Below are 23950 nucleotides of genomic sequence, written 5' to 3'. Positions count from 1 at the left end.
CACTTGAAAGAGGGATCCCAACATCCATTGGTCAGTTATGCAGTTTGCAATATTTGTCAATTTCAGGTTGTAATCTGCCTGGACAACTTCCCGAGTTTGTTCAAAGATGGTCTACATGTCCTCAAAACTCGTTAGAGTTTTTGGATCTTTCCAATAATGATCTTGTTGGGACATTTCCGAGTCTTACAAACTTTTCATCACTCGAGGAATTACATATCTCTGAAAATCAATTGAGTGGAATAATTCCTGAAAGTATTGGAAAGTTGTCTTCTCTGAAAGCATTAGATCTCTCTGAAAATCAATTTAGCGGGATGATACCAAAAAGTATTGGGAAACTTGCGTCATTGCAATACGTAGATCTCTCTAGAAATCAATTCAGTGGAAAAATACCAGAGAGTATTGGGCAACTCTCATCATTGGCATTATTATCTCTTTCTGGAAATCAATTAAGCGGAAGAATACCAGAATGGATTGGGCAACTGTCATCATTGCGGTATTTAAATTTCTCTGTAAATCAATTATGTGGAAGAATACCCAAATCCATTGGACACTTGTCCAACTTATCTTTTTTGGATCTTGGTATGAATTCTTTGAAAGGAAAAATTTCAGAATCTCATTTCTCAAAACTCTTCAACTTAAAAGAGTTGGATTTATCCAACTCATTGTTAGAATTCAATGTCACTTATGATTGGCTTCCTCCTTTTCAATTGTATTTCCTACGTTTGAGGTCTTGTCAGGTGGGGCCGTATTTTCCAAAATGGCTCCGAACCCAAAAAGGTCTTTCCCACCTTGATATGTCTTATGCTAATATTTCGGATGTCTTCCCAAGTTGGTTTTGGAGTGTTTTTGGTGACATTCAGACTATAGATTTGTCTCATAATCAAATTAGAGGAACATTATGGAGTTCAGAGGCTGTATCATTCAGTGGAGTTGAAGTTCGATTTAGTTTGAACCAATTGGAAGGTCCAATACCCTCATTTCTATCAAATGCATCATATTTGGATCTGTCTGATAATAAATTTTCAGAGATGACTTCCTTCTTGTGTTCTTCGAATGTCAAAATTTCAAAATTTCTTGATCTCTCCAAAAACCATATTTCAGGAGAACTTCCAGATTGTTGGAGACATTGGGACAATCTAGAACTTCTCGATTTGAGTAACAATTCTTTTTCTGGGAAAATCCCACCCAATATGGGACGTTTACTTCGAATCAAAACATTGAAATTAAGGAGCAACAGACTTGTGGGAGAATTGCCTTCATCCTTGAAGAATTGTACAAGCTTAAATGTTATTGATCTTGGGAACAATAAGCTTTCAAGTTCCGTGCCTGAATGGTTAGGGGTCAGTCTTCCAAATTTGGTTATTCTTATGCTTCAATTTAATCAGCTTAGTGGAAGTTTGCCTTCACAATTATGTCATCTAGCACACCTTCAAATTTTGGATGTCTCTATGAATGTAATCTCTGGAACTATACCAAAATGCCTCAATAATTTGACTTCTTTGGCGCAAGAAGGAAATTCAAATCTAACCATCAGACATTCTTTTAATACATCTGATGCTGAACCACCTATGAGTTCTCTTTATTATGAGGATGATGCAACCTTCATGTGGAAAGGAACATTGTCTTCATACAAAAGTACTTTGGGACTGGTCAAGAGAATTGATCTCTCCAGCAACAGATTAACTGGGGAGATTCCAAGTGAAATCACTCATCTTGTTGGGCTAGTTTCTCTGAACCTTTCGAGGAACAATTTAACTGGACAAATACCTTTAGAGATCGGAAAGTTGAAGTCACTTGATTCTCTTGATTTGTCTAGAAACAAGATAGGTGGTGGGATTCCGACAAGCCTTGTTTGGGTCTATGGACTTGGTGTCATGGATTTGTCATATAACAACTTGTCTGGTGAAATTCCAACTGGTACTCAACTCCAGAGCTTTGATCCGTCCTTTTATGCTGGAAATCCTCAATTGTGTGGACTTCCACTTGAAGTTTGTAATCCGGAGGGAACTGGTCGGCCAAATGTCTCGAGTGATCAAGAAGATCCAGATGAGCTCATCACGCAAGGCTTTTACATAAGTCTGGGACTTGGATTTGCTGTTGGATTCTGGGGAGTCTGTGGGAGTTTGATATTCAAGCGGTCGTGGAGATATGCATACTACAACTTCTTGAATGCTTTAAATGATTGGCTTTATGTGAGGGTAGCTTTGATCAAACGACAGTTATGGGATATGCTTAATAGACAATCTTAAGCGGTAATCTCTCTCTCTCTCTCTCTCTCTACATGTATATGTTCATCATAGATAGCTTTCTTATACTGCATCATCGTTGGAATAATTGGTTGTTATAAGTTGGTCTTTTCCAACTAATCGACTAATGCTATTCCACTTATGTTTTATACAGTGCCAGCATCTTCTGAGACAAGTGGTTCCTTTCAATTTAGCACATACTTGCATTGTACAATCATCTGCTCAAGTCTTCAAGTATACAGAGTGTTTAGTACCCTTGTTCGGTCATGTTTTTCTTTATTTTGTCTTTAGCTTGCGAAGTTTGGTTTCAATGTCTCATTGTATTAGTTTTCAATATTAAGTTATCCCTCAGTAGTCAGTACCATTGACATTTATGATAAAGTATCAGAAATTTCTTGTATATTATCTGTAATGTTACTGTAAGAACTTGTAATTGTAAGAACTTGTTGGTCCAATCAACTCTTTGCCTTAAAGAATTTCTATTCTAGCTAGTGTTATTTCAGAAAATGTTGCAGTACTATAATTTTAATGATAATGTATTTGATCAATAACTACTGAATGACCCGTGATTAGGGACTGCATCTTAAGGTTTTCTTTCTTGAATTCAACAGTTTTTCATCAAGAAGAATAGACAGGCATGGTATCTGTACACAAATTACATGCTTCTGTTACACATCTTTTCCTCCAACTGCCTTCTACAACTATTCTTCTTCTTCTTTTTTCCATGTTTTTTCAAAGTTTTTTTTTTTTTTTTTTTGAACACGTGGGGTGTCAGTCCATTAATAGTAAAGTAAGAAACATTACAAATGACTCACTCGGACTCCGGGCAACGACAGAAGAGAGCCATGAATGAACAACCTAAAGCAAGCCCTAGACTACTCAAACATAATGTAACCATAGGATTAAGCTCCAATGATTCAAGTAACCTTGACACTACTAGGGAGGATCCGAACGCAGCCAAGACCCTTCCCCAATATTATTCTTAAAGCAGAGGCTCAAAGAAAAAAGAAAAAAATGCTAGCTTAAATCTAAAAAACCTAGATTAAAAACCCTAAAGAAACAAAGCCCAACAAAGCAGACCCTGCCCTAGCCCAGCAACAGAGACCCAAGATGAGGCCCAACACGTACATCAGCCGCAAACCATGAACCTGGCCAAACCCGCCTGGATGCCCGCCGGAGTACTCGCCGTCGACCATCAACGCCACTTGCACCCACCACATCGATCCATACCAGAAAAGAAGGAAGAAGCCATCGTCCTTCAAGTTCCAGCCAAACCGAAAGGAGCAGCAACCACACGACCCGGAGCAGACCACTGTGAAACCAGACGAGTCCGACATCCACCTCCTCCACCGCTCGAACCCAGCGTGCATGACCTCAACCATCGTCTCAAAAGTCGCTAGATGCTCCAGATCGGACCCGATCCAGGGCGCCACTCTCACTACCCAACCCGAAGGGGGAGCAGAATAGCAGGAAACCAAGGAGACCCGTCCGACGACGACATCAAGGCGACGCGCCGTCGGACGGAGAGAAGAAAATGGAAGTGGCGGCTGTTCCTCGGGAGAGACGAGAGAAAACAACCCTAAGTGATCTACTTATATCAACATTGGATTATTATTAGTTTGGAATGTTTTTTCAAAGTTATCTGTATAAGGGTCAAACAAATTAAATAAAGATTCAACTACAAACTAGCGCACTGGAAAATACTTGACACATATCAAACATCACCATAATGTGTGAAGCCTCAACTTCCCTCGTTTGGAACCTTGTGTTGAACCTATATATGTTGGAATCATAAGTGTCACATTTAGTACCTAAGCCTTTATTCTCGCTTATGTCCACCAGCAGTATTCCTTTTGGCTTCAAACTTAATTCCTCCAGTGCTGATTGTGCTTCATTCTCCAATCCGAGTGGAGAAAGGGCAACAGCCTGAAGATGAGATGCAATGTGCCATATTAGGGAAGTTACTTGAGCTTACCATGTTTCCAACATCAATGAATTGCAAGTGAAGGCAACTGTTGGCATGATCACTGTTAAAAATTCTAATGCACAACAAGAAGGTCTAAATTAATCTACTGTTGAAGAATAGACAGCCATATAAATACTTGTATGGACAGCCATATAAATACTTGTATGGCGTGAGCTTCTTCTATCGTCTCAAATAGTCTCGTTTTTATTTAATTGTTATTATGGAGGCCAGAAGGTGCTTGAAACATGTCTTGCAATATCAACGCTTCCTTATCCCTCAGTGAACACCATGTTAACGTGACGACAGAGTGCGTGGAGAGGGAGAGGGATGCACTCCTAGCTATCAAACAAGACCTGAAGGATGACTACATCTGACTTTCTTCATTCGGCAGCGAAGCCGAAAATCAAGACTATTGCAGCTGGGAAGGAGGAGTCTACTGTGATCCCCTGACCCACCTTATCATTCAACTTCATCTTGGAGGAGTCTCTCCACAAGGTGAGTTTTTTAAAAGTAAAGGCAGTCTTAAACTCATCGAGTTGTAGTAGTTGGAATATTTGGACCTCAGTCATAATGACTTCAATAGGGGCCAAATTCCAGCGCTCATTTGCTCTATGTCCAATTTAAGACACCTAGATCTCAACTCCAATGACTTCACCGGGAACAAAATTCCAGAGCTCATTGGTAATCTGACCATTTTAAGATATCTAGATCACTCTAACGCTGTCTTAAGCTGTGAAATTCCACATCATCCACTTGGAAACCTTACTTGCAGAATCTAGATCTGTTAACACCTACTCTGAAGCTTCACTTAGGTTGTAGAAAACCACAATTGGCTCCCTCGTCTTTCTTCTTTAAAATACCTGGACCTGACTTGGGCCGATCTAAGACTTCTGATTGGCTGGAAACAATAAACAAGCTCCCTAATCTAAGAAACTTGACATTAATGGGGATCTGATCTGCCTCCTCCAATTCTTTCCACTCTCTCTCACATAAATTCTTCCAATTTATTCATTACCAGAAATTTTCTTTTATTAAATGATTTCTACTGTTGCTGTAGGAACTTGTTGGAGAACTCTCCAGTCAACTGTTTGCCTTGCATATAACTATTCTAGCTAGTCTATGTCAAACATCTCTGCAGTATATAGTTTAAACAACAATATCAATAACTATATAAATACATATTAATTATGGACTGCAACACTCAAGCTCCTTTCTTGAATCGAACTGTTTTTCACCAGAAAGAATTAATAGGAGTTGTATCTGTACATAAATTACATGCTTCTGAACTACATGCATCTTTTCCTCCAATTGTCTCCTACAACTTTTTAATTCAATGTTTTTCAATTTGTATAGTGGAATCATTTAGAGACAAAGGGATCACATTAAATAAAGCACTCAACATATATAAAACATCATGGTAAAGAATGAAGCTTTGACTTCCCTTGTTTGGGACTTTCTGTTAACACCTATATATGTTGAGAGCAAAACTAAGTAGTGTCTGATTTGGTACCTGAGCCTTGATTTTTCACTTGAGTCCAGCTACAGTGTTCCTTTTGGTTTCAAGCACTTACCCTCCTTCAGTGCTGATTGCGCCTCAGTCTCCATTCCGAGTGCAAAAAGGGCAGCAGCCTGTAGATAAGATGCAATGTGCCTTATTGGGGAAATTACTTGAGCTTGCATTGCATCGTTTAAAGCATCCAGAGGCATCTCATCCATGAGATAAAACAAACTACGACGGACAAAAATTGTGGGAGAAGCCATGTTTCCAACATCAATGAACTGCAAGTAGCAGCAACTGTCAGCAGGATAACACATACAGATCATGCAGGATAACACCCCAATTGATAACTGAATAATCAATCCATTACCAGAATAGGATCACTTAAAACTATATTAAGAGACAACATGAAGCTTTACTAGGACTATTTCTTCATACACCAACATGCATACCTTTGAACTACCAATTTATTTGTTCTTGTCTCATCTTAGCTTGAGTGTGTATAATGACAAAACAGTCTAATACCGAACTTGGCATTGGTATCAACCAAATTTCGTAGTAAATTTTCTTGAGCAACTTATTAAATAAAGTCACACAAAGAACATTCTGATGAACTTCACCTGTGAATAACACTCAATTGCAGTAACACCCTGAGCAGGATTACGCTAACCACAATCAATCCTTTACAAATACCAATTTAAGCAAAAGCTAACCTTACCGTCGCATACGCATAGACCAAAATAAACACCTTATATTACCGCCATCGAGTAACATCATAGCTCTATTGAGAAGACAGAGAGAAGAGAGACGTTTTTACACAGGGATCTATTGATTTCCAAAGCTCTGTTAGCAGACATCAAATTTGAGAGCGGAGGAAAAGATTCTGATACTCCTTCCTCAACCCATGATAATAATCAGAGGTGACAATGAGAGGGAAAGAAAGATGAGACTGGTTTTGGGCAGCGTCGGTGAGTGGCGAAAGATGAGACTCTGTGTTCACGAAGCGAGAAGAAGCTTCTCCCCCCTTCCTCAGCTGGTCTAAACATATATATACTTAATTTCAACGGTCAAGATTAAGTTGTGATAGGCAACAATCCAGAATCAACCACTTAAATTTCCTTTATTTCAAATAAATTTTCTTAATTCTCAAATTTTAAAATTTAATAATAAATAACTTAAGTATCTGAAAATTTTCCCGAAAAATTTCCACAAACTCGTCTCGATAGGAACTTTAATACTAACTTACTTGGTCCTCAAATGGGACATTATCACTCATGAAAATTTCAGAAAAATTTTCTCTAAAGCACCCTTAATATAATTATTGAGATAATAAAATTAATCTCAAAAATTTCATCTTAACTCCTTTAATTTTTTTCCAAGCTTACATAAATTAACTAATTATATAGTTTGTGTCACAAATTTGCAGGGTATTACAATTGCGATTCTAAAGTCCTTCTGCTTAAAAGTAGAATCCCCATGTTTGTTTAAATCTAATGTTTCCTGCATTCGGTCAGTCCACATTTGAAGCGAGAGCTGCAGTGGATGATAAGTAAAGAAAATTTTTCGGTAACAGTACAGCATAATATGCAACAAGAAAAGTTTCAGAGAAACAACAAACCAACTGAGAAGTGCAACAGACATATACAATACAAGAGTTCGATACTATGTGACCAACGCATGCAATATGAGTGCGATACAAAAAGAAAAAATGTACACATAACCAAATAAAGGGTCCTTGACCCAAAGCACCAAAATAAGCCAAAATTGTCCTACTTACCCCAGCAATAAATATTTATTCCCACTTACACTATTTAAAGTAAAATGACAGTTTTACCTTTGACTTAATTACTTAATTACACTTACCATGTCTCTCTCTCTCTCTCTCTCTCTCTCTCTCTCTCTCTCTCTCTCTCTCTCTCTCTCTCTCTCTCTCTCTCTCTCTCTCTCTCTCTCTCTCTCTCTCTCTCTCTCTCCCTCCCTCCCCCCCCAGCACGACGCCGGCACTGCCCGGATTAGGAGTTTTGGAGCTTTCTTCGCAACTAGGGTCGTACGCGCAGGAGCTTTTCTCCGGTTGAGGCGAAGACTCTGCCCGGACCAGTGCTCCGGCATCAACAGCTTCGCCCTTCCACTTCATCTCCGGTTGCGTCGAAGAAACTCGGCATCAAAAGCTCGTAAGGATTCTATCTTAATCTTTCGAAAATTTGTTTGAGTTTCTAGGTTTGTATGATTTTGATTCTGTTCTGCGATTTGGATTTTCGATTTGATTAAATTTGATTTGTGGTGGAATGAATGTATAGGAGTCTGATTTGGAGGAGTTGGAGGGCACGGTGGAGCTGGTGGTGCCGGAGAAGATTGTTGAATGATTGACTGCACAGTGTTTGTTTTCAACGACGGAGGCCGGAGCCGACCTCGGTCACAGGGACAACGATGGCAGTACTAGATCAGAAGGCACCGTAGTTGGTGCATTGAAAGCTCCTGATACAGGAAAGCGATGCAAATCAATTTTGGGTGCCCAGAGCATTTTCTGGGTGCCCAAATCATTTTTTTTTGGGGTAAAATATGGGCAGAAGGCCCAGAAAGAAAGAAAGAAGGGAAAAAAAGGGTTTTATTGGCCAATAGATGTTTTGAATTGATGTAATATCCTCTATTTTTTGCTTAATTAAAGTTTTATTTGTCTAATTTTACTGAGATTAGTTCCCATTCCGGTGACCAAAAGTTCTTTTAGGGGGCAATAGACGTCTATTGGGAGTCAATGGACGTTTTAAAATTGATATAATTTCTTCGTTTTTTTCTTTAATCAAAGTTTTATTTATCTGTCTAATTTGAGGAAGATTAGTTCCTATTCCGGCTACCAAAAGTTCTATTGGAGGGCAATAGACGTTTATTGGGGGGCAATACATGGCTGATAGTCGTCTATTGGGGGCAATAGAGGTCTATTGCCCCTCTATTAGGGGGCAATAGATGTCTATTGGGTGCAAAAAAACTTTCCGGTGAGATTTTCACCAAATTCCGGTGGGAGGTAGCCGGTGATCGGAATCCGGCGAACGTTGATCGACATCTAGCCAAAGTTGACCGGATTCCGGCGGCCGGTGACCAGACTCTGGCGAAGTCTCCCATGGTTTCTCTCTCTTCCATTTTCTCTCTCTCTCTCTCTAAGTAACAAAGGGGTAAAGGTAAAATGGTATTAAAAAAAATTAAAAAACAAAAAAAAAATCTTAATGGGGTATTAGGGAAGACCTTCTTAGAGTGTTTTGGATAGGAGAGAATTAAAAAAACTTAATGGGGTAAGTGGAAAAAAAATCTCTAAAAATGGGGTAAATACACAAAAACCCAATAATATAAAGCTAATCTATACTACTATTTGCCAAAACTGAAAAAGTGTACCAAAATAACCCTGAAATATTAATAAACTTTCATACTCATAAAACATATACGGATAATATAGTCAAATTACAAGAGAAACAGAAAAATAAGAAAAGAAAAAAAAGGAAATAGATAAATACGTGGGAGAACTACCAACCCCATGAATAACTATCACTGAATCCATTTTCTCTGCAGATAACTACCCACTATCTGCAGATAACTTTTTTTTTTTTTTTTACAACGAAAATTTTTCTTACACATGCAGAGCATGTGACTGCAGACTAGTTATCCATAATATAACTTATTAAGATTTTGTCCATAAAACATAAATAGAAACCTCATTTGTCATTCCATCATCTTTATGTATTTAGTTTTAGAAGAAAAGCAGAGTGATAAAGAAAAACAGAGGATTTCTATTTAATTGCATCTCAAGTCAAGTCAATAGTAGGCGACGATTGCATTATTGAAATAATTACTCCAGTGGGTACACCATTCTATAATTGTAGCTGTAGTAGCAGATACTACACAATTTCGAAATTATATTGTATAGTGCACAAGGGATCAAATCCAATAAAACAGAAATTTTTGAAACTAAAACAGAGTGATAAAAACAAAAACAAAGTATTTCACACATAATCTCTTGGTTTGCTTATGTACTTCAACTTGTTGATTCTTTCAACATGGAATATAATGTTATTTACCGTTACTATTGTGATAAATTCTGTACTCTCAACTTTTCAAATTCTTATCACACTGTACTCTCAACTTTTCAAATTCTTATCACAAGCCCACAATATTCTCTGTGAGCAATTTCTGAACATAAGCTCAATGTCCTAATAAATAGATTATGGCTAATATGGAAATTTAAATATCAGTACACAGTCAAGTCAGTACTTGGCCACATTTAAATTGTATAAATTATAATTTCTTTACATACTAGCAATAGTAGTAGTAAGAGATAATTTTGTCCAATTTTTCTTGTTTTCTAGCAAGTTGTGGCTATCTACTGCTGCATCTCGTTTATGTTCAAATATTAATTCTTGAGGGCACTAGCGTCTAACATTATAGCAATAGTAGCAGATGCAAGGCAATTTCCAAATGATTGAGACGCCAGTGATTTGGCGAAAAAGCAATTTTCTTTTTCATCTTCTTCCATACATGAAACGCTTTTTAATGCTGAGCCAGCCTAACATTCAGATAATAGATCTCTCCCATAATCAAATTAGAGGAACATTTGAGAGTTCAACATCGAATGTTACATCATTGCCTGGAGTTGAAGTTCATTTCGGTTCGAACCAATTCGAAGGTCCAATACCGTCAATTTTATTAACTGCGTCATATTTGGATCTCTCCGATAATAAGTTTTCAGATATGACAGCCTCGTGTGTTACTTCAGAGCTTCATAGTTTAAAGTTTCTTAATCTCTCAGGCAAGCATGTTTCAGGAGAAATTCCAAATTGTTGGAGGTATTTGGTCTCCCTAGAACTACTCGATTTGAGTAGCAATGCTTTTTCCGGGAAAATCCCGCCCACTATAGGCACTTTATTATTTCGAATGGAAACATTGAAATTAAGAAGGAACAAGCTTGTGGGAGAATTGCCTTCATCCCTGAAGAATTGTAACAGCTTAAAAGTGTTGGATCTCGGATACAATAACCTTTCAGGATCAGTCCCTGAATGGTTGGGAGTTAGTTTTCCAAATTTGGTTATACTAATGCTTCAATCTAATCAGTTTAGAGGGAGCTTGCCTTCACAGTTATGTCATTTAACGCACATTCAGATTTTGGATTTCTCTGTGAATAAAATCTCTGGAACCATACCTAAATGCCTCAATAATTTGACTTCTTTAAGTCAAGGAGGAAATTCAAGTCTAACCATCAGACATTCTTTTTATCCATCTATCTCGGAACCACCTATCTCGGAACCACCTATGAATGCGGAACCAACTATGTATGCGGAACAGGCAGCAGCACCCCCAATGCCATCCGATTACTACGAGGATGATGCAACCTTCATGTGGAAAGGAAGAATGTCTGCATACAAAAGTATTTTGGGACTTGTCAAGAGAATTGATCTCTCAAGCAACAAAATAACAGGGGAGATTCCAAATGAAATCACTCATCTTGTTGGGTTGGTTTCTTTGAACCTTTCAAGAAACCTTCTGACAGGACATATTCCTTCACAGATTGGAAAGTTGCAGTCATTAGATTCTCTTGATTTGTCAAGAAACCAGCTAGATGGAGAAATTCCGACAAGCCTTGCTCGGATTGATAGACTTGGTTACTTGGACTTGTCAATTAACAAGTTATCTGGTCAAATTCCTACTGGTACTCAACTCCAAGGCTTTGACCCCTCCTTCTATGCTGGAAATCCTCAGTTGTGTGGACTTCCACTCGACAAGATTTGTGATCCGGAAGGAAACGGTCGGCCAAATTTCTCGAGCAATGAAGAAAATCCAGATGAGCTCATCACGCAGGGTTTTTACATAAGTCTAGGAGTTGGATTTGCTGTTGGATTTTGGGGAGTCTCTGGGAGTTTGATATTCAAGAGGTGATGGGGATATGCATACTACAACTTCTTGAATGCTTCAAATGACTGGCTTTACGTGAAGGTAGCTTTGATCAGACGGCAATTAAATGATGTGCTTAATACATCATCATAAACGGTAATCTCTTTCTGTCTTCATGTATTTGTTCATCTAAAATGACAATATGATTGTCAATTAGTTCTTACTAACTAGTGTTTCTCTAATTCTTTTTATACAGCGTCAGCATATTCTGAGACAAGTACGATGGACAATTGTACAAGTTTCCCAGCAGTGAAGGAGTGTTTATGGAAGTACTAGTCTCTTGGTTAATGGTGTTTTCTTTCTTAATTTTTTTTTCTCTTTCGTCCATGTTGTTTGTGTTGTATTACTGATGTTTTTATCTTGTATTATATTTCACTTGAGGAATTCAGTTTACTGTCCCTCATTGTATTCTCCTAGTTTTCAAGAATAAATTGTACCTCTCCTCCTCTACCATTGAGGTTTAAGGCGAGGTACCAGAAATTTTGTTTTACCAAATGATTTGTACTGTTATTGTAAAAACTTCTTGGAGAAGTTCTCTAGTAAACTGTTTGCCTTGCATATAACTATTCTAGCTAGTTTTATTTTAGACTTCTCTGCTGCATATAATAACAATATAAATAACTACAAAAAACCTATCAGTTATGAACTGCAACACTCGAGCTCTTCTTTTTTTGGGACAAAATTCTGGCTAGTTATATTGTAGAAATTTCTGCAGTTCATAATTGAAATGACAATATCAATAACTCCAAAAAAAACCTTATAATTAACGATAGACCGTCTCACAGCTCTTTTCCTAAATCCAACTGTTTTTTCATCCCAAAGAATGTAAGGGAATTTTACTGTACATAAATCACATGCTCCTGAACTGCATCTTTTCCTCCAACTGTCTACAACTTTTTTTTTCATTGTTTTTCAAAGTAATTGTATAGTGGAATCATTTGATTTACAAGGGATCAAATCAAATAGAGGAATTCAAATACAAACTAGCGTACAACATATATCAAACATCAGTGTGAAACTTTGACTTCCCTTGTTTGGACCTCGTTAACATCTATATATGTTGAGAGCGAAACTGAGAAGTGCCATATTTAGTACCTCAGCCTTGATCTTCACTTGTGTCCACCTGCAGTGTTCCTTTTGGCTTCAAGCAGAGTACCCTCCTTCAGTGCTGATTGTGCCTCAGTCTCCATTCCGAGTGCAGAAAGCGCAGCAGCCTGAAGATAAGATGCAATGTGCCATATTGGGGAAATTACTTGAGCTTGCATTGCATCATTTAGAGCCTCCTGAGGCATCTCATCCATGAGATAAGACAAACTACGACGGGCAAAAATGGTGGGAGAAACCATGTTTCCAACATCAATGAACTGCAAGTAGAAGTACCTGTCAGTGGGATAACTCATACAGATAATGCAGGATAATAACCCGGTTGATAATTAATAATCAATCCATTGCTAGAATAGGATTACTCCAAAGCTATATCAAGAGAAAACTGACATTCAAGGCTTTACTAGGACTGTTTATTCACACACCAACATGCATACCTTTGAACTACCAATTTATTTGTTACTGTCTTGACTTAGCTGGTAAGGTTTTCGATAAACTTTTGTTTTATCTGAATCTGAATGTGATAGGCCCAGTGTGTCTGATGACAAATCAATCCAATACCGAACTTGGCATTGGTATCAACAAAATTTACATTTTCTTGTCCAACTTATTTTAATAAGTTATACAAAGAGCATTCTGATGAACTTCACCTGTGAATAACATTCGATTGCAGTTCTGAAGTCCTTCTGCTTAAAAGCAGAATCCCCATTTTTCTTTGAATCTAATGTTTCCTGCATTTGGTCCGTCCACATTTGGAACGAGAGCTGCAGTGGATGATAAGTAAAGAAATGTTTCAGTAACAGTACAGAGTAATCGGCAACAAGAAAAAAGTCTCAGAGAAACAACAAACCAACTGAGAAGTGCAACAGAACATATACAATAGAGAAGTTCAATGACATGTGACCACCGGATGCAGTATGAGTGTGATGCAATAAAAAAAATAAAAAAAAATCTATACAGAACCAAATAGAATAGAGCTAATTATTTATAGTACAACCTATTAAGCAATTGTCCACAAAAAATAAATAGAACCTCATTTGTCATTCCATCATCTTTATAGCCGATATTCTCTAGGATCTCATGGATTGCAGTCAAATCCTTTCTGGAGCAGGCTTCACCAAGTGGTGAAAGAGGAGAGCAGGAGTTAGTGTGCGGGATACCCATCAAAACATGAGAAGGAATCTGCAGTTATGCAAAAAGGAAATTGATAAGAACTACAGCTACCAACATGTTGTTAAGCATTTATGTTTGAATGAACTATTTAGTATTAGGGTGGGTGGTGCAGATAAGGAGCAATTTGAATTGGCACCCAACCAATTTGCACACGCTTTCATGTAGATATAGTCTTGAAGAAGGTTATTCTGTAACACACGATATCTGGCGTTGTTAATTATGGGTTTTGAGGAATTCAAAATCCTTTACAACCCCCTTAATTAACGACCTGAGTTTTGGGCTGTTACAGATTCTCAAATAGTGTCAAGAACATCACTGACCGTGAAAGGCACTGAGCAAAGTGTAGCTTTCCTCCTAACTGATAAAGAATTATGATCATGTCCCTTCTAATTTCAATATTTCCAATAGTCAAAAGGCTCTACATTTAAAAGAGTCTCCTTATAATTGTACTGCTTAAAAGACTGCCAAAAAGAATTGATCTAAAATTTAATGTATGTAGATTTTCAGAGAAGTTAAATGATGCTTCCAAGTTGGTTGAGAATGGAATTTGAAACTGACCTCAGTTTCTTTCTGAAGAGTAGTCAAAGCAGCAACTAATGACTTAGGATTTGGTCGCTCTCGGGGTTCAGATTGTAAACATCGTGAAGCCAAGCGTACCAATTCAGTACCATCATCTTGAGACAGCTGTCCTTCCAAGCAAGAATCTGTCAGCATCTGAAGATTTCTGTCTCGAATAAGGTCTAGGGCCTGGTACAATATAATGAACCATCAGATTATCAAATTTACCTCAGTGTTTACATAGCCAAGAGGGAGAACTCATCAGGCAGAATCCTTAACAATTCCAAGTGAATAATTTGACAGTGTACCATTATATTTTTATATGAGATTCATTAGTCTTTCCTTTCAGTTCAGCCCTTTTTTCTCAAAATTTTCTTTTACCAATCAAGACCAATCACTTACATGACTAGGGGGAATATGCTTTCCACTGAGAAGATCAAGTAAAAGAGTTCCAAAGCTGTATATCACACTTTCTGGTGTCACTCTCCCTGTTAAGCAAGACAATGGACGTAAGCAGAGTCATAGGCTCCTCTTGCAAACCAAGTAGTAAGGACTGTGAGTGCCAGTACTTGTGGAATTTTAAATCATACAACACAATTAGAAACAAGCATGTGAATAGCAAATTAGAACCACTACATGATCTTCAGGGAAATATATGATCAACCAATACTTTATAGTCAGATGTTGAGAAGTATCAGTTAGATCAACAAGACTTGATGCACATCCTGTAGTTCAGAAGCATTATTTACAAAAATGATTCTACTTAGAAGGTATGAAAAGAGTGTGCACAGTGGGACGTCCACAGTTATATGAAATACCGGACCAAGCATACTACTGTATTACCTATCACAAGTTCATAACTCAACCATGCAGCTGTTAATTAAATTATTAACTTAGCTGCAGTTGTTTGGAGAGAAAGCATTGCTTGTTTCTAGGTGGAACATACCAGTTCTAAGATATTCAGGAGGAGTAAATGCCAGATTTGTACTATAACTCTTCCCGTCCCTACTATTTTTCATCAGGCCAAAGGTAGATATTCTAGGATTACTATTCTGCAAAATTATCATACATTAAATAAAAAGAATGCGGTCAGAAATGTGTGTGTGTGCGTGTGTGTGTCATAGTGATAGCAAATAGATGGAGTCAATAAACAGTTACCTCATCAAATAAAACTCTGTAAGCATTAAGGTCATGATAAAGGGCACGCCCCTTGCTTGTGCAGTATTCTAGGGCTTGTGCAAGATGTAAAACAACCCTCAATCTCATTGTCCATTTCATAGGCTGTGCATCCCCTGATTCAAGAAATTAATCAAGTTACCTCAGCATAGTACTCATCAGGGAGTATGTCAATGCAACTAACTAGACAAGAAGAATGCGAGACAATACTATGCTTGAAGCAATACTGCATAGTTGTCAAATGTAAAACCTGTGCCATTAAGCTTCAAATGAAGCTACATAAGCACAGCATATCTATCCTTGTTTTCTGTATATTAATCATCCTCATATTCCTTTAACAAGAAACATATTGAAACTCACTATTAGCTAATAACGATAAAAATCAGGAAACACTGATGAAGAAAACTATTCACTAAAAAGAGAAATGACTGACCAACAAAATTTTCTGACACCCAAAAGGGGAGAGGATGTAGAAATGAAGAATCATAACAAAATAAATTAAAATAAGCTAGCAACCATTGTCTTCGTAAAAATACTGACACCAACACCCATTTCAAGTGATATTTGGGAAGTACATGAAGAAGAATGAAGAGGTGAAAAATTATCAGCAAGACAGAAATTAATATTTTTGAAGTTCTAACATAATATATGGTGGTCATTGCCAAAATAAATTGTGATTCTTATGATCTTCATATATCATATTCCAACTACAATCAAAGTCAAATCATCAGTCAGACAAACTATTATCCACAGCAATTTCAGAACCAAATGAATCAGATATCCAACAATCAAAGGTTTCTAAGACATGAGACTCAAAAGACTTACAATGGAAAAGGTGTTTTGCAAGTGTGTCATTGGGCATATATTCCGCCACAAGCAACCTCTCATCACCTTGGCAGCAGCAGCCAAGCAAATTTACCAATCTATGGTTGCGGAGCTGACCAACCAATCTTGCCTCTTCCTGCAATTTTACAAAGGAAATTGTATCACAATGGTGGTTGCAAATGGAATAGAGAAGACAGAAAAGGCCCTATTTCCTTGAAAAGAGATGATAAAATCATAGTCATTGAGGCAATAAATGGAGAAAAGTTAAATAAGAATTTTAGTTGTACCATAAAACTGCACTTCGTTTTATGAAGACTAGTTATCTATAACCCAAATTACGAACTGCATAACATCTCAACAGAATAATTACATAATAGACAATCAGAAAGATAAAAACATAGTTGTGCAGTTAATGTGGACCAATTTTTATCACCAAGTGTCTGAGTGGGAGTTTTATGGAAAAGAAAAATATCCAGTTGAAGGATGTTACCACAAATTGCCGAGCATCAGGCCAAGCCACCCTATTGAAGCGCTTAACAGCAATTCTCATCTGGTTTTCCAATTTCCCTTTATAAACAACATTTGGAGCCTTCTCTCCCTGTTCAGACACAATGTACTCCACTGCAAAACCAGATGTAGCATTTTTAAGCTGCTCAAGCGTGAATTCACAAAATCTAGGCAAGTAGTCAACCTCGCTCTTCTCCACATTTTCTGCAACAAAGGCAACAGGTCAAAAGCATCAGATATGATCTGCTGCTCCATTAAGTAGAAAACACAACTCCAAGAAAGACACACCACACACATGTATATTAACCTACCAATAGCGGGAGCTTCAAGAACCGCTGCTGCATTGAATTGTGAATCCCCACAGCATGGTATGAGTTTGGAGCATTGGCTCCCCATGTCAATCTCACAATATCAGAGCTTAAAACTATAAATCCTTTTCCACACTGTGCCTCTCAACAAAAACAACTTCAGCAAAAATCCGATCCATTTAGCTTCAGACTGACAACATCAATTTGATTGTATGACAAAAGACTACTGCCTAATCCAGGCTTCCTCATCTGATTGAGTAAAAGCTCCTGTAAACAACCAAACACTAACAAATTTGACTGATATACAAGGGGGACACAATCCACATATTCTCCAACAAAGCATAGTTTGTCCAAACTTAAATACGTCATTCATTAATGTTTAGGAACATGAGATTAGGATGAAAGCAGAAACTCAATCAAACTCTAGTAGCATAAAACCATAGAACCAAAGTGGGTAGTAGAAGACATTTTTAGTATAAAATCATAGTTTTTGGTCCAAACTTCTAATAAACATCCAGTAATCCAACCAAACTTATGCAACAGCTTTCTTTCAATTTCCAGGTTTCTTATAAAGCAAGCAATATAATTGCATTGGGCACTAGCAGTTTCTCTCTGTCCTATCAACCATCACTACCAAATTCATAATTAAATGAACTATCAATACTAAAAGACAAATGAAAATCAGATACCAACAACAACTTAAATGCTTACAAAACTTTCAAAGCTCTTCAGTACCTGAAACAACTTTCTGGAGCTGAAACCGGCAGAAACACCAGGACCCAGATTCCAAAACTCAAAACCCAGTAACCAAAAGCATCCAAATTGACCAACCTAAAACCTTCAAAACCTCTTCTCCAATGTCAAAAACCCCCTTCTGGGTATCTTGAGCCAATCAAATCCTCCCCCTTTCTCTATCAAACCAAACCTCAAACAAAAAAAGATCCAAGCTTTCACCACAAAAATCAATCCCAAACAAAAAACCCAAATCCAATAAAAATCGAAACGGCTCAAGATCTGCGCAAAATAACAAGAGGAATGAAAGACCGGTGTTTCCAATAGTCCTCGTTTTGGTGTAAACACCAAAATAAACAAATGAATTTAACTTATTACAAACATGTCACGAGTGTAGGATATTTCATATTCCTTCTAGTAGTTGCGAAGAATGGGCCAATTTAATTTTGGGTTGAATAGTATTTTTTGTTCTTTTAAGCATTTATTTAAATTCCACCGCCAACGGTGGTCTTGGATTTTCTGGGTGGAGGATTGAATTTAGTTCTGTAATGCCCAATGGGACCAACGACACCCAAGTCGGAGACTTTTTCATCATTTTTCCTCTGCGGCCCTCCATTGCTCCCGCCATAATCATTACCGATTTCTTTTTTTATTGTTTGAAACGATTCCTTAAAGCGCGGTTTAGCTATGAGATTTGACTTTGGTATAGTCTTTTTTCTTACCCAACAATCCTCGAAATCCATTTTCCGCAATTTGATCAAGTGACATAAGTCTTTTAAGTGATTATAAACTCGACTGAAAAACGAGTAGTCAAAAGTAGTTTTGCTAAGCAAGGAATTTGCTCCAAATTCAGATGCTTGTTGAAGGAGCAATTATTTGAAAATCACTTATGATGAGATGGTCCCTCTTCAAATCTTCAAAATCAATTTTATATATTTTAACCAAACGCTATCTAGAAATAAGACATCCATTGTCGAAATGTGCTTTCGGCCACAGAAACTATGTGAATGATTTAGAAACCCAATCATTATTTTATCATATGAAGAATAATGTCTAAAGAGATGCACTGCATATAAAAAGGAAGGTGAAATTGATTAGTGGAATGCATGACTGTGGCCAGCAATTTGTTCTAAAAGCAACCAAATGATGCAATATGAGTAGAATACAGCTTGCAGGAATGAATACAGGAAAAATTAAACATTTAGAAGAGCTTGAGACTCCAATGCTTTTCAGTTTTGTTTCACTTTTTGAGCAGCCCAGAATGCAATGCAGTGTTCCAGTCTGCGTAACTTTCTTTTTCTTTTCTTTTGTCCAAAACAGAAATCTAGGAATTCGGAAGAAGAAATAATACCAGGGGATGAAACTGTAGTGTTGCAACAAAATCAGAAAAGAGCGATGCATTTTCTCTCCTTAGCTCCAACAAGTGCAAGGAGCGAAAATACAACATGAATGCACTAAATAATTCATCGACACAAAACACTGCAAATATGCAGGTAGACTTTCATTACAATGACACAATTAAGACATTTAAATATACATACAGCAAAATTGAATGGCGCAAAGAATTACTAAGTTGACCAAGTCATCAGAAGAGCTTTTAGAAAAGGGAATGAAGGATGTGACCTGCAGAAACATAGATAACTCAGAAGGATTCAGTGGCACCCAATAATACTTTGTACTTGGAAATCAGTGTTGATCTCTCATGTCATTTAGATGAGTGACCCAAAAATTGATCTTACCTAAACTTCATTAACATGGTGTTGTTTAAGCAGCCAAACAAAAAAAGTGCAAGTCATCTATACCTGTCCCATCCTAGCAATGTAATTTCTTGTATCTGATTTTAATCAACAAAAAACAACACACACACCTACACACAAAGAAGTTATAAGTGTGAAGAACGCCATGCAAAAATTCAACACCTACAAGATCATTCTGCTCAAAATGAAACATCAATATACCTACCTTGAAGCCTCCACTGCTTAAACAACCTCTGCACCCAGCCACCTACTTGCCTAACCAAAGCCAGATACATAGATAGAAGCAATAGCCTCTATAGAATCAGATGAATCTCCCAAATACAGAACAGGAAGCACCAAAACAAAGAGAAGCAGCCACGAAACAATGACTAACAAAGCCACAGTGAAGGCCTCCTTGGTTGGGAACTTTCTGACATTTTCGTCATATTCCATATCGTTCCCTTGTGAACCCAATAGATATTAGTTTCAGAGTGACTACCCTCTACATCATTGGATTATAATTGTTTTCTCACTACTCCATCTGATATTGATCTCACAAACACATAGTGCAATGCATATAGGTTGGCATCAAAACTCTAATTTAGCAGAGGGTGCAAGAGTAGGGAGATGGAAGTTAGGCAGGGATATGAGGGCTATCTTAAAAAGAATAGTGTAAAAAAAGAGGTCAGACATTTCAATCCGGATGCAAAGTATGACATCATTTATTTAATTAGAAAGAAATGTCTCAAGATAACCATCATAAGTTGAAAACAAAAACACTCTCATATTTTGAACTTCTTGAACTAAGTGGGATGAAGACTTAGTTTGAAGCAAACAGTCAGTCTCCTAGACTGTAGTGCCCCACTCTTTAAGGCCATCAGCAACAAGATTTGCCTCATGGAACGTATACCTGCTGTATTTGAAACGTATGGAACTAAAACCTTCATGTATCATGTATAGAAGCATACGGAGTCTCCATGTATCATGTATGAAATCCTTATATTGTACTACTAGTTTTAATCCATTTACTTCCTTTCTAAGCTGATTCCGGTCGAAATAACTCGAGTACTTACAATGAACAAGAAAAAAGTTTCTGCAAAAGTTGTACATAGGTTGCATCTAGTCTAGAAACAGATTCCCAATAAGGAACCAGGAAATACAAAATTGATGATGCAAAGAATTACTGCTTAAATGCTTTTTTCCTTTTTCATTTGGATTTATAAGAATCTTACTATAAACTCTATATCTACAGTAGAAATCCATTAAGTCTATCTTTCAGGCACTAGTACAAATAAGACAAGAATTGCATTCTTACTCTATTGAACTCTGACTTTCTTCAAACTGTACATTAGTGAGTCGATAGATCTTTGTACTTTGGTGCCATCTGTCTGCATCACTTCCTGAGACGCCAGATGTAAACCTTGAATCCCACGACCCAAACTGGCAATTGATGGAGCTGCAGGAGCAGATTCAGCTGCACATTCAATCCCATCTCCATACGCAAATAACCCGGCACAAGTTGCAATACTACATCCAAACGTAGCCCATGGTAGGACACCGATTGGACGGACCTGCCGTTTTCTCATTATTTGATAAAATGCTGTTCTCATTGCTGAAAAGCTGGTCTTCTCAGCACTGGCAATAACACTGTGGGCAACTGCTCGAATCTTCTCAGGAGACGCAGTTGCTTTCAACACAGTTGTTGTTTTGACTCCAGAACTTGCAACACCAGGAACTAACACTTTCGATGTGCCAAGAATCTTACTAAGGGAAAGTCCCACTGTCTTATGGGCTTGGCTTAAGAAGAATTGAAATGAAGAAGGAAGTTTGAGAGTCACAACCTTCACAAGGGTCGAAGTAGGAACTTTGAAAGTCACAACCTTCATAAAGGTCGAAGCAGGAACAACCTTAGAGAGTGAAGAGACTCCTAAAACCGCTGTTGCCCCGGCCCCAACTGCCACCAAAGGTTTACCACTAATTAACCGCTTCTTGTCAGTATGATTAGCCATTTCCCCCTCACCACCACAATCAGTAATGAGCTGTCCAACCAATTCCTTTACCTCTAGAGGAACAGGAGTATTCCAATGTTTTCGAAGACCTGCCAAGCAACTAGCATCCACTACTGCCACTATGGTATTGAACTTCTTAGTCTGGCTCCGAAGGGCCTGTGCGAAGAGAGCTTGAGATTTGTCCTCAACTGGAAGATCAGAAAACTCAGTCTTATTTAAGTTGGGATTCCTTATTTTATTAATGGGAAGTCGACCAGCATTGTTGAAAGAAATTCTCAGCCCCTCAACAGCAATCCTGAAGGCATACACTTCACATATATCTTTGGTATCTACAGCTTCACCTTTGTTCACATCATAAAGCATCTTTTGCGCATGAGCTAGAACCTTTCCTATTGATGGAAGATCAATAAATATGTTATATAGATCAACAAGTAATGGGTAAAATGATTGAGCAAATTGTGGGACCTCGTAACTAGATTGCGGTGGAATATCTTTTGACCCCACCTCCAAAACAGAACTGGATGGACTTAGCCTTGATATTGAGAGATCTATGTATGGACATAACAACTTCACCATCTGTGACTGCAAATCATTGGTTAGGTGAAACCTCTTCGAACTCAATGAAGCAACTGAACCCAATTGCTGTGGAACCAAACTACTAGCTAAACCTTGGAACTTTGCCACTGCATCAAGTTCACCTGAGGTATCCTCACCATCAGAATTTTTTCCAGACGGAAATTCAAGCACCAAGAATGATGACCCAACTTCTTGAGCTACCCTTCTAGCCGCCAAAAAATGTCCATGAAAACCAACCCCAAAAATCTCTTGTAAAACCAATTCTCCTGCAAGACTCTCATACTTATCCTTATTGACCTTCTCCAGAAAACATCGTTTCAGAACCTCAAACGACGAAGTGGGAACTGAGTTGTCAACACCATCTCTTGACACACTCTTCTCTGACTGAAGTTCAGTCATGGTTGAAACATCCACCTCCGCAATGACCGCATCAGGTTTTACCTCCCTAATCAAACACTCAACATCCAATGCTGACCACTCTGATAAACTCTGGGCAGATAATACATAAATCACAGACTCCGTCTCGGGCTCACGAACCGCATAAACAAATTGCTTCGTGTTTTCGGGTATTCCAAGTTTGCGTACTAATTCATTAGATAACTTCAGGTCATCGGGTTTGAGTACTGAAAAGGGCCAAAAGTTCTGTAGGTTCCGGACCAACGCAAGTGCCATTCCAAGAGCATCAACCCCTTTTACACAGGAAACCCCAACCAATCTATAACAAGAATCTTAAGACTATGTAATCCTCAAACTCAACTCAACTAACTAATAATATAATTAATTTTCATGGCCCACATAGCAAATAACTCTTTAAGCTTCTGAATCTCCAATTCCCACCTATCTTTTCAGCAACCAAACAGAGCATACCCAAAATCCAAAAACCCCAATATACACCATAAACACTCACAGAATTCGATACAACTCGCATAAAGAAATGAACTTGAGGCACAATTCAATGCAATCAAACGAACCCAGAAAAAGAAAAGGCTGAAGTACCTCAACAGTGATTAAAATCAGAAGCTGCAGACGACAATCTGAAACTAAGAACTTGATTGTCGTATGAGGTACCTGATTGATTGATTGGTTTCCGTGGCTGGAAAGATGTTCTCTTTGGGTGTTAATTGCTTCCAAGACTGAGACTTTTGAGGTGAAGTAACTTGGGGAAGCTGAAATCAACGAAAGCAGAAGGTTCCCAGTAAGAAAAAGGTTCCAGACTGACCCAGTAAGCCAAGGCTTCTCAATTGACCCAGAAAGGTTTTACCTCCGAAGTTAAAAACCCTCTTCGGACTCTTTTCGCTCTTCGTCTTTCAGCGAATCAAATACCCGGAGTTTGGCTGGTTTCGGACTAGTAACGGGGCTCATGAATAGCGAAATAAAATTGGGTGCCTAACTTTGGATTATTCTCTCTCTCTCTCTCTTTCTTTTTTCTTTTTTTACATAGGAGGGATCAAAACTCTGGTGATTTTTTTCTTTTAATTTTTCTTTCTTTTGTGCTAAAATTTAATTTTAATTTAAGGCCACGTTTGGTTCGTGGAAAGAAAGCATCATGCGTTTGGAATGCAAAAGGAAATGAAATCGTTTCCTGAAGGAAGGGAAAATAAGGGG

The 23950-nt window shown here is 37.9% G+C and overlaps 4 protein-coding genes and 1 long non-coding RNA gene across 10 annotated transcripts; 2 read left to right on the top strand and 3 right to left on the bottom strand.

Annotated features, from left to right (window-relative positions):
* Positions 1-1502: 1502 nt before the first annotated feature.
* On the top strand, positions 1503-2923 carry LOC112168233 (receptor-like protein EIX2). The gene is made up of 2 exons (XM_040511365.1): positions 1503-2252; positions 2401-2923. The coding sequence occupies exon 1, from the start codon at positions 1569-1571 to the stop codon at positions 2247-2249; it is 681 nt and encodes a 226-aa protein (XP_040367299.1). The 5' UTR covers positions 1503-1568; the 3' UTR covers positions 2250-2252; positions 2401-2923.
* A 72-nt stretch (positions 2924-2995) lies between these two features.
* On the bottom strand, positions 2996-6729 carry LOC121050624. 2 transcript variants are annotated; one of them, XR_005803561.1, is made up of 2 exons: positions 6163-6729; positions 2996-5991 (listed from the first exon to the last, which is right to left on the bottom strand). It is a non-coding gene; the product is annotated as an uncharacterized LOC121050624 (long non-coding RNA). The 2 variants fall into 2 exon arrangements; XR_005803562.1 differs by having other exon boundaries at positions 6424-6729.
* A 3502-nt stretch (positions 6730-10231) lies between these two features.
* LOC112181792 (receptor-like protein EIX2) lies at positions 10232-12147 on the top strand. Its single transcript, XM_024320195.2, has 2 exons — positions 10232-11737; positions 11838-12147. The coding sequence occupies exon 1, from the start codon at positions 10232-10234 to the stop codon at positions 11624-11626; it is 1395 nt and encodes a 464-aa protein (XP_024175963.2). The 3' UTR covers positions 11627-11737; positions 11838-12147.
* A 234-nt stretch (positions 12148-12381) lies between these two features.
* Positions 12382-18584, bottom strand: LOC112181732 (serine/threonine-protein kinase BSK3). 2 transcript variants are annotated; one of them, XM_024320116.2, is made up of 11 exons: positions 18028-18578; positions 17296-17559; positions 16968-17188; positions 16478-16613; positions 15635-15768; positions 15423-15528; positions 14879-14964; positions 14477-14665; positions 13778-13927; positions 13396-13509; positions 12382-13005 (listed from the first exon to the last, which is right to left on the bottom strand). In XM_024320116.2, exons 2-11 carry the CDS (start codon positions 17378-17380, stop codon positions 12751-12753), a joined length of 1476 nt encoding a protein of 491 aa, XP_024175884.1. In that variant the 5' UTR covers positions 17381-17559; positions 18028-18578; the 3' UTR covers positions 12382-12750. The 2 variants fall into 2 exon arrangements, with proteins under 2 accessions (XP_024175884.1, XP_024175886.1); XM_024320118.2 differs by having other exon boundaries at positions 12863-13021; positions 18028-18584.
* Positions 18585-19354: 770 nt separating this feature from the next.
* On the bottom strand, positions 19355-23696 carry LOC112181522. Of its 4 annotated transcripts, XR_005803649.1 has the most exons (4): positions 21076-23696; positions 19987-20036; positions 19827-19891; positions 19355-19647 (listed from the first exon to the last, which is right to left on the bottom strand). XR_005803649.1 is itself a non-coding variant. In XM_024319882.2 (2 exons), the coding sequence occupies exon 1, from the start codon at positions 23015-23017 to the stop codon at positions 21077-21079; it is 1941 nt and encodes a 646-aa protein (XP_024175650.1). In that variant the 5' UTR covers positions 23018-23696; the 3' UTR covers positions 19675-20036; position 21076. The 4 variants fall into 4 exon arrangements, 2 of the variants coding, with proteins under 2 accessions (XP_024175650.1, XP_040367598.1); XR_005803648.1 differs by lacking the exon at positions 19355-19647 and having other exon boundaries at positions 19675-19891; XM_024319882.2 differs by lacking the exon at positions 19355-19647 and having other exon boundaries at positions 19675-20036.
* Positions 23697-23950: the final 254 nt, after the last annotated feature.

The sequence above is a fragment of the Rosa chinensis genome, chromosome 1, assembly GCF_002994745.2.
Source record: "Rosa chinensis cultivar Old Blush chromosome 1, RchiOBHm-V2, whole genome shotgun sequence".
Taxonomy (NCBI): Eukaryota; Viridiplantae; Streptophyta; class Magnoliopsida; order Rosales; family Rosaceae; genus Rosa; species Rosa chinensis.
The sequence above is the reverse complement of the archived record's forward strand: the minus strand, read 5'-3'. Positions and strand labels throughout refer to the sequence as shown.

What these genes read in the sequence shown, in the direction of transcription:
- LOC112168233 (XM_040511365.1), top strand. Translation starts at nt 1,569, where the DNA reads ATGAGTTCTCTTTATTATGAGGATGATGCAACCTTCATGTGGAAAGGA.
- LOC112181792 (XM_024320195.2), top strand. Translation starts at nt 10,232, where the DNA reads ATGAAACGCTTTTTAATGCTGAGCCAGCCTAACATTCAGATAATAGAT.
- LOC112181732 (XM_024320116.2), bottom strand. Translation starts at nt 17,380, where the DNA reads ATGGGGAGCCAATGCTCCAAACTCATACCATGCTGTGGGGATTCACAA. An exon ending in TCCTGAATATCTTAGAACTG is followed by an intron (nt 14,965 to 15,422) that starts GTATGTTCCACC and finishes CTTGCTTAACAG; the next exon opens with GGAGAGTGACACCAGAAAGT. An exon ending in ATGATGGAATGACAAATGAG is followed by an intron (nt 13,510 to 13,777) that starts GTTCTATTTATT and finishes CATCCACTGCAG; the next exon opens with CTCTCGTTCCAAATGTGGAC.
- LOC112181522 (XM_024319882.2), bottom strand. Translation starts at nt 23,017, where the DNA reads ATGGCACTTGCGTTGGTCCGGAACCTACAGAACTTTTGGCCCTTTTCA.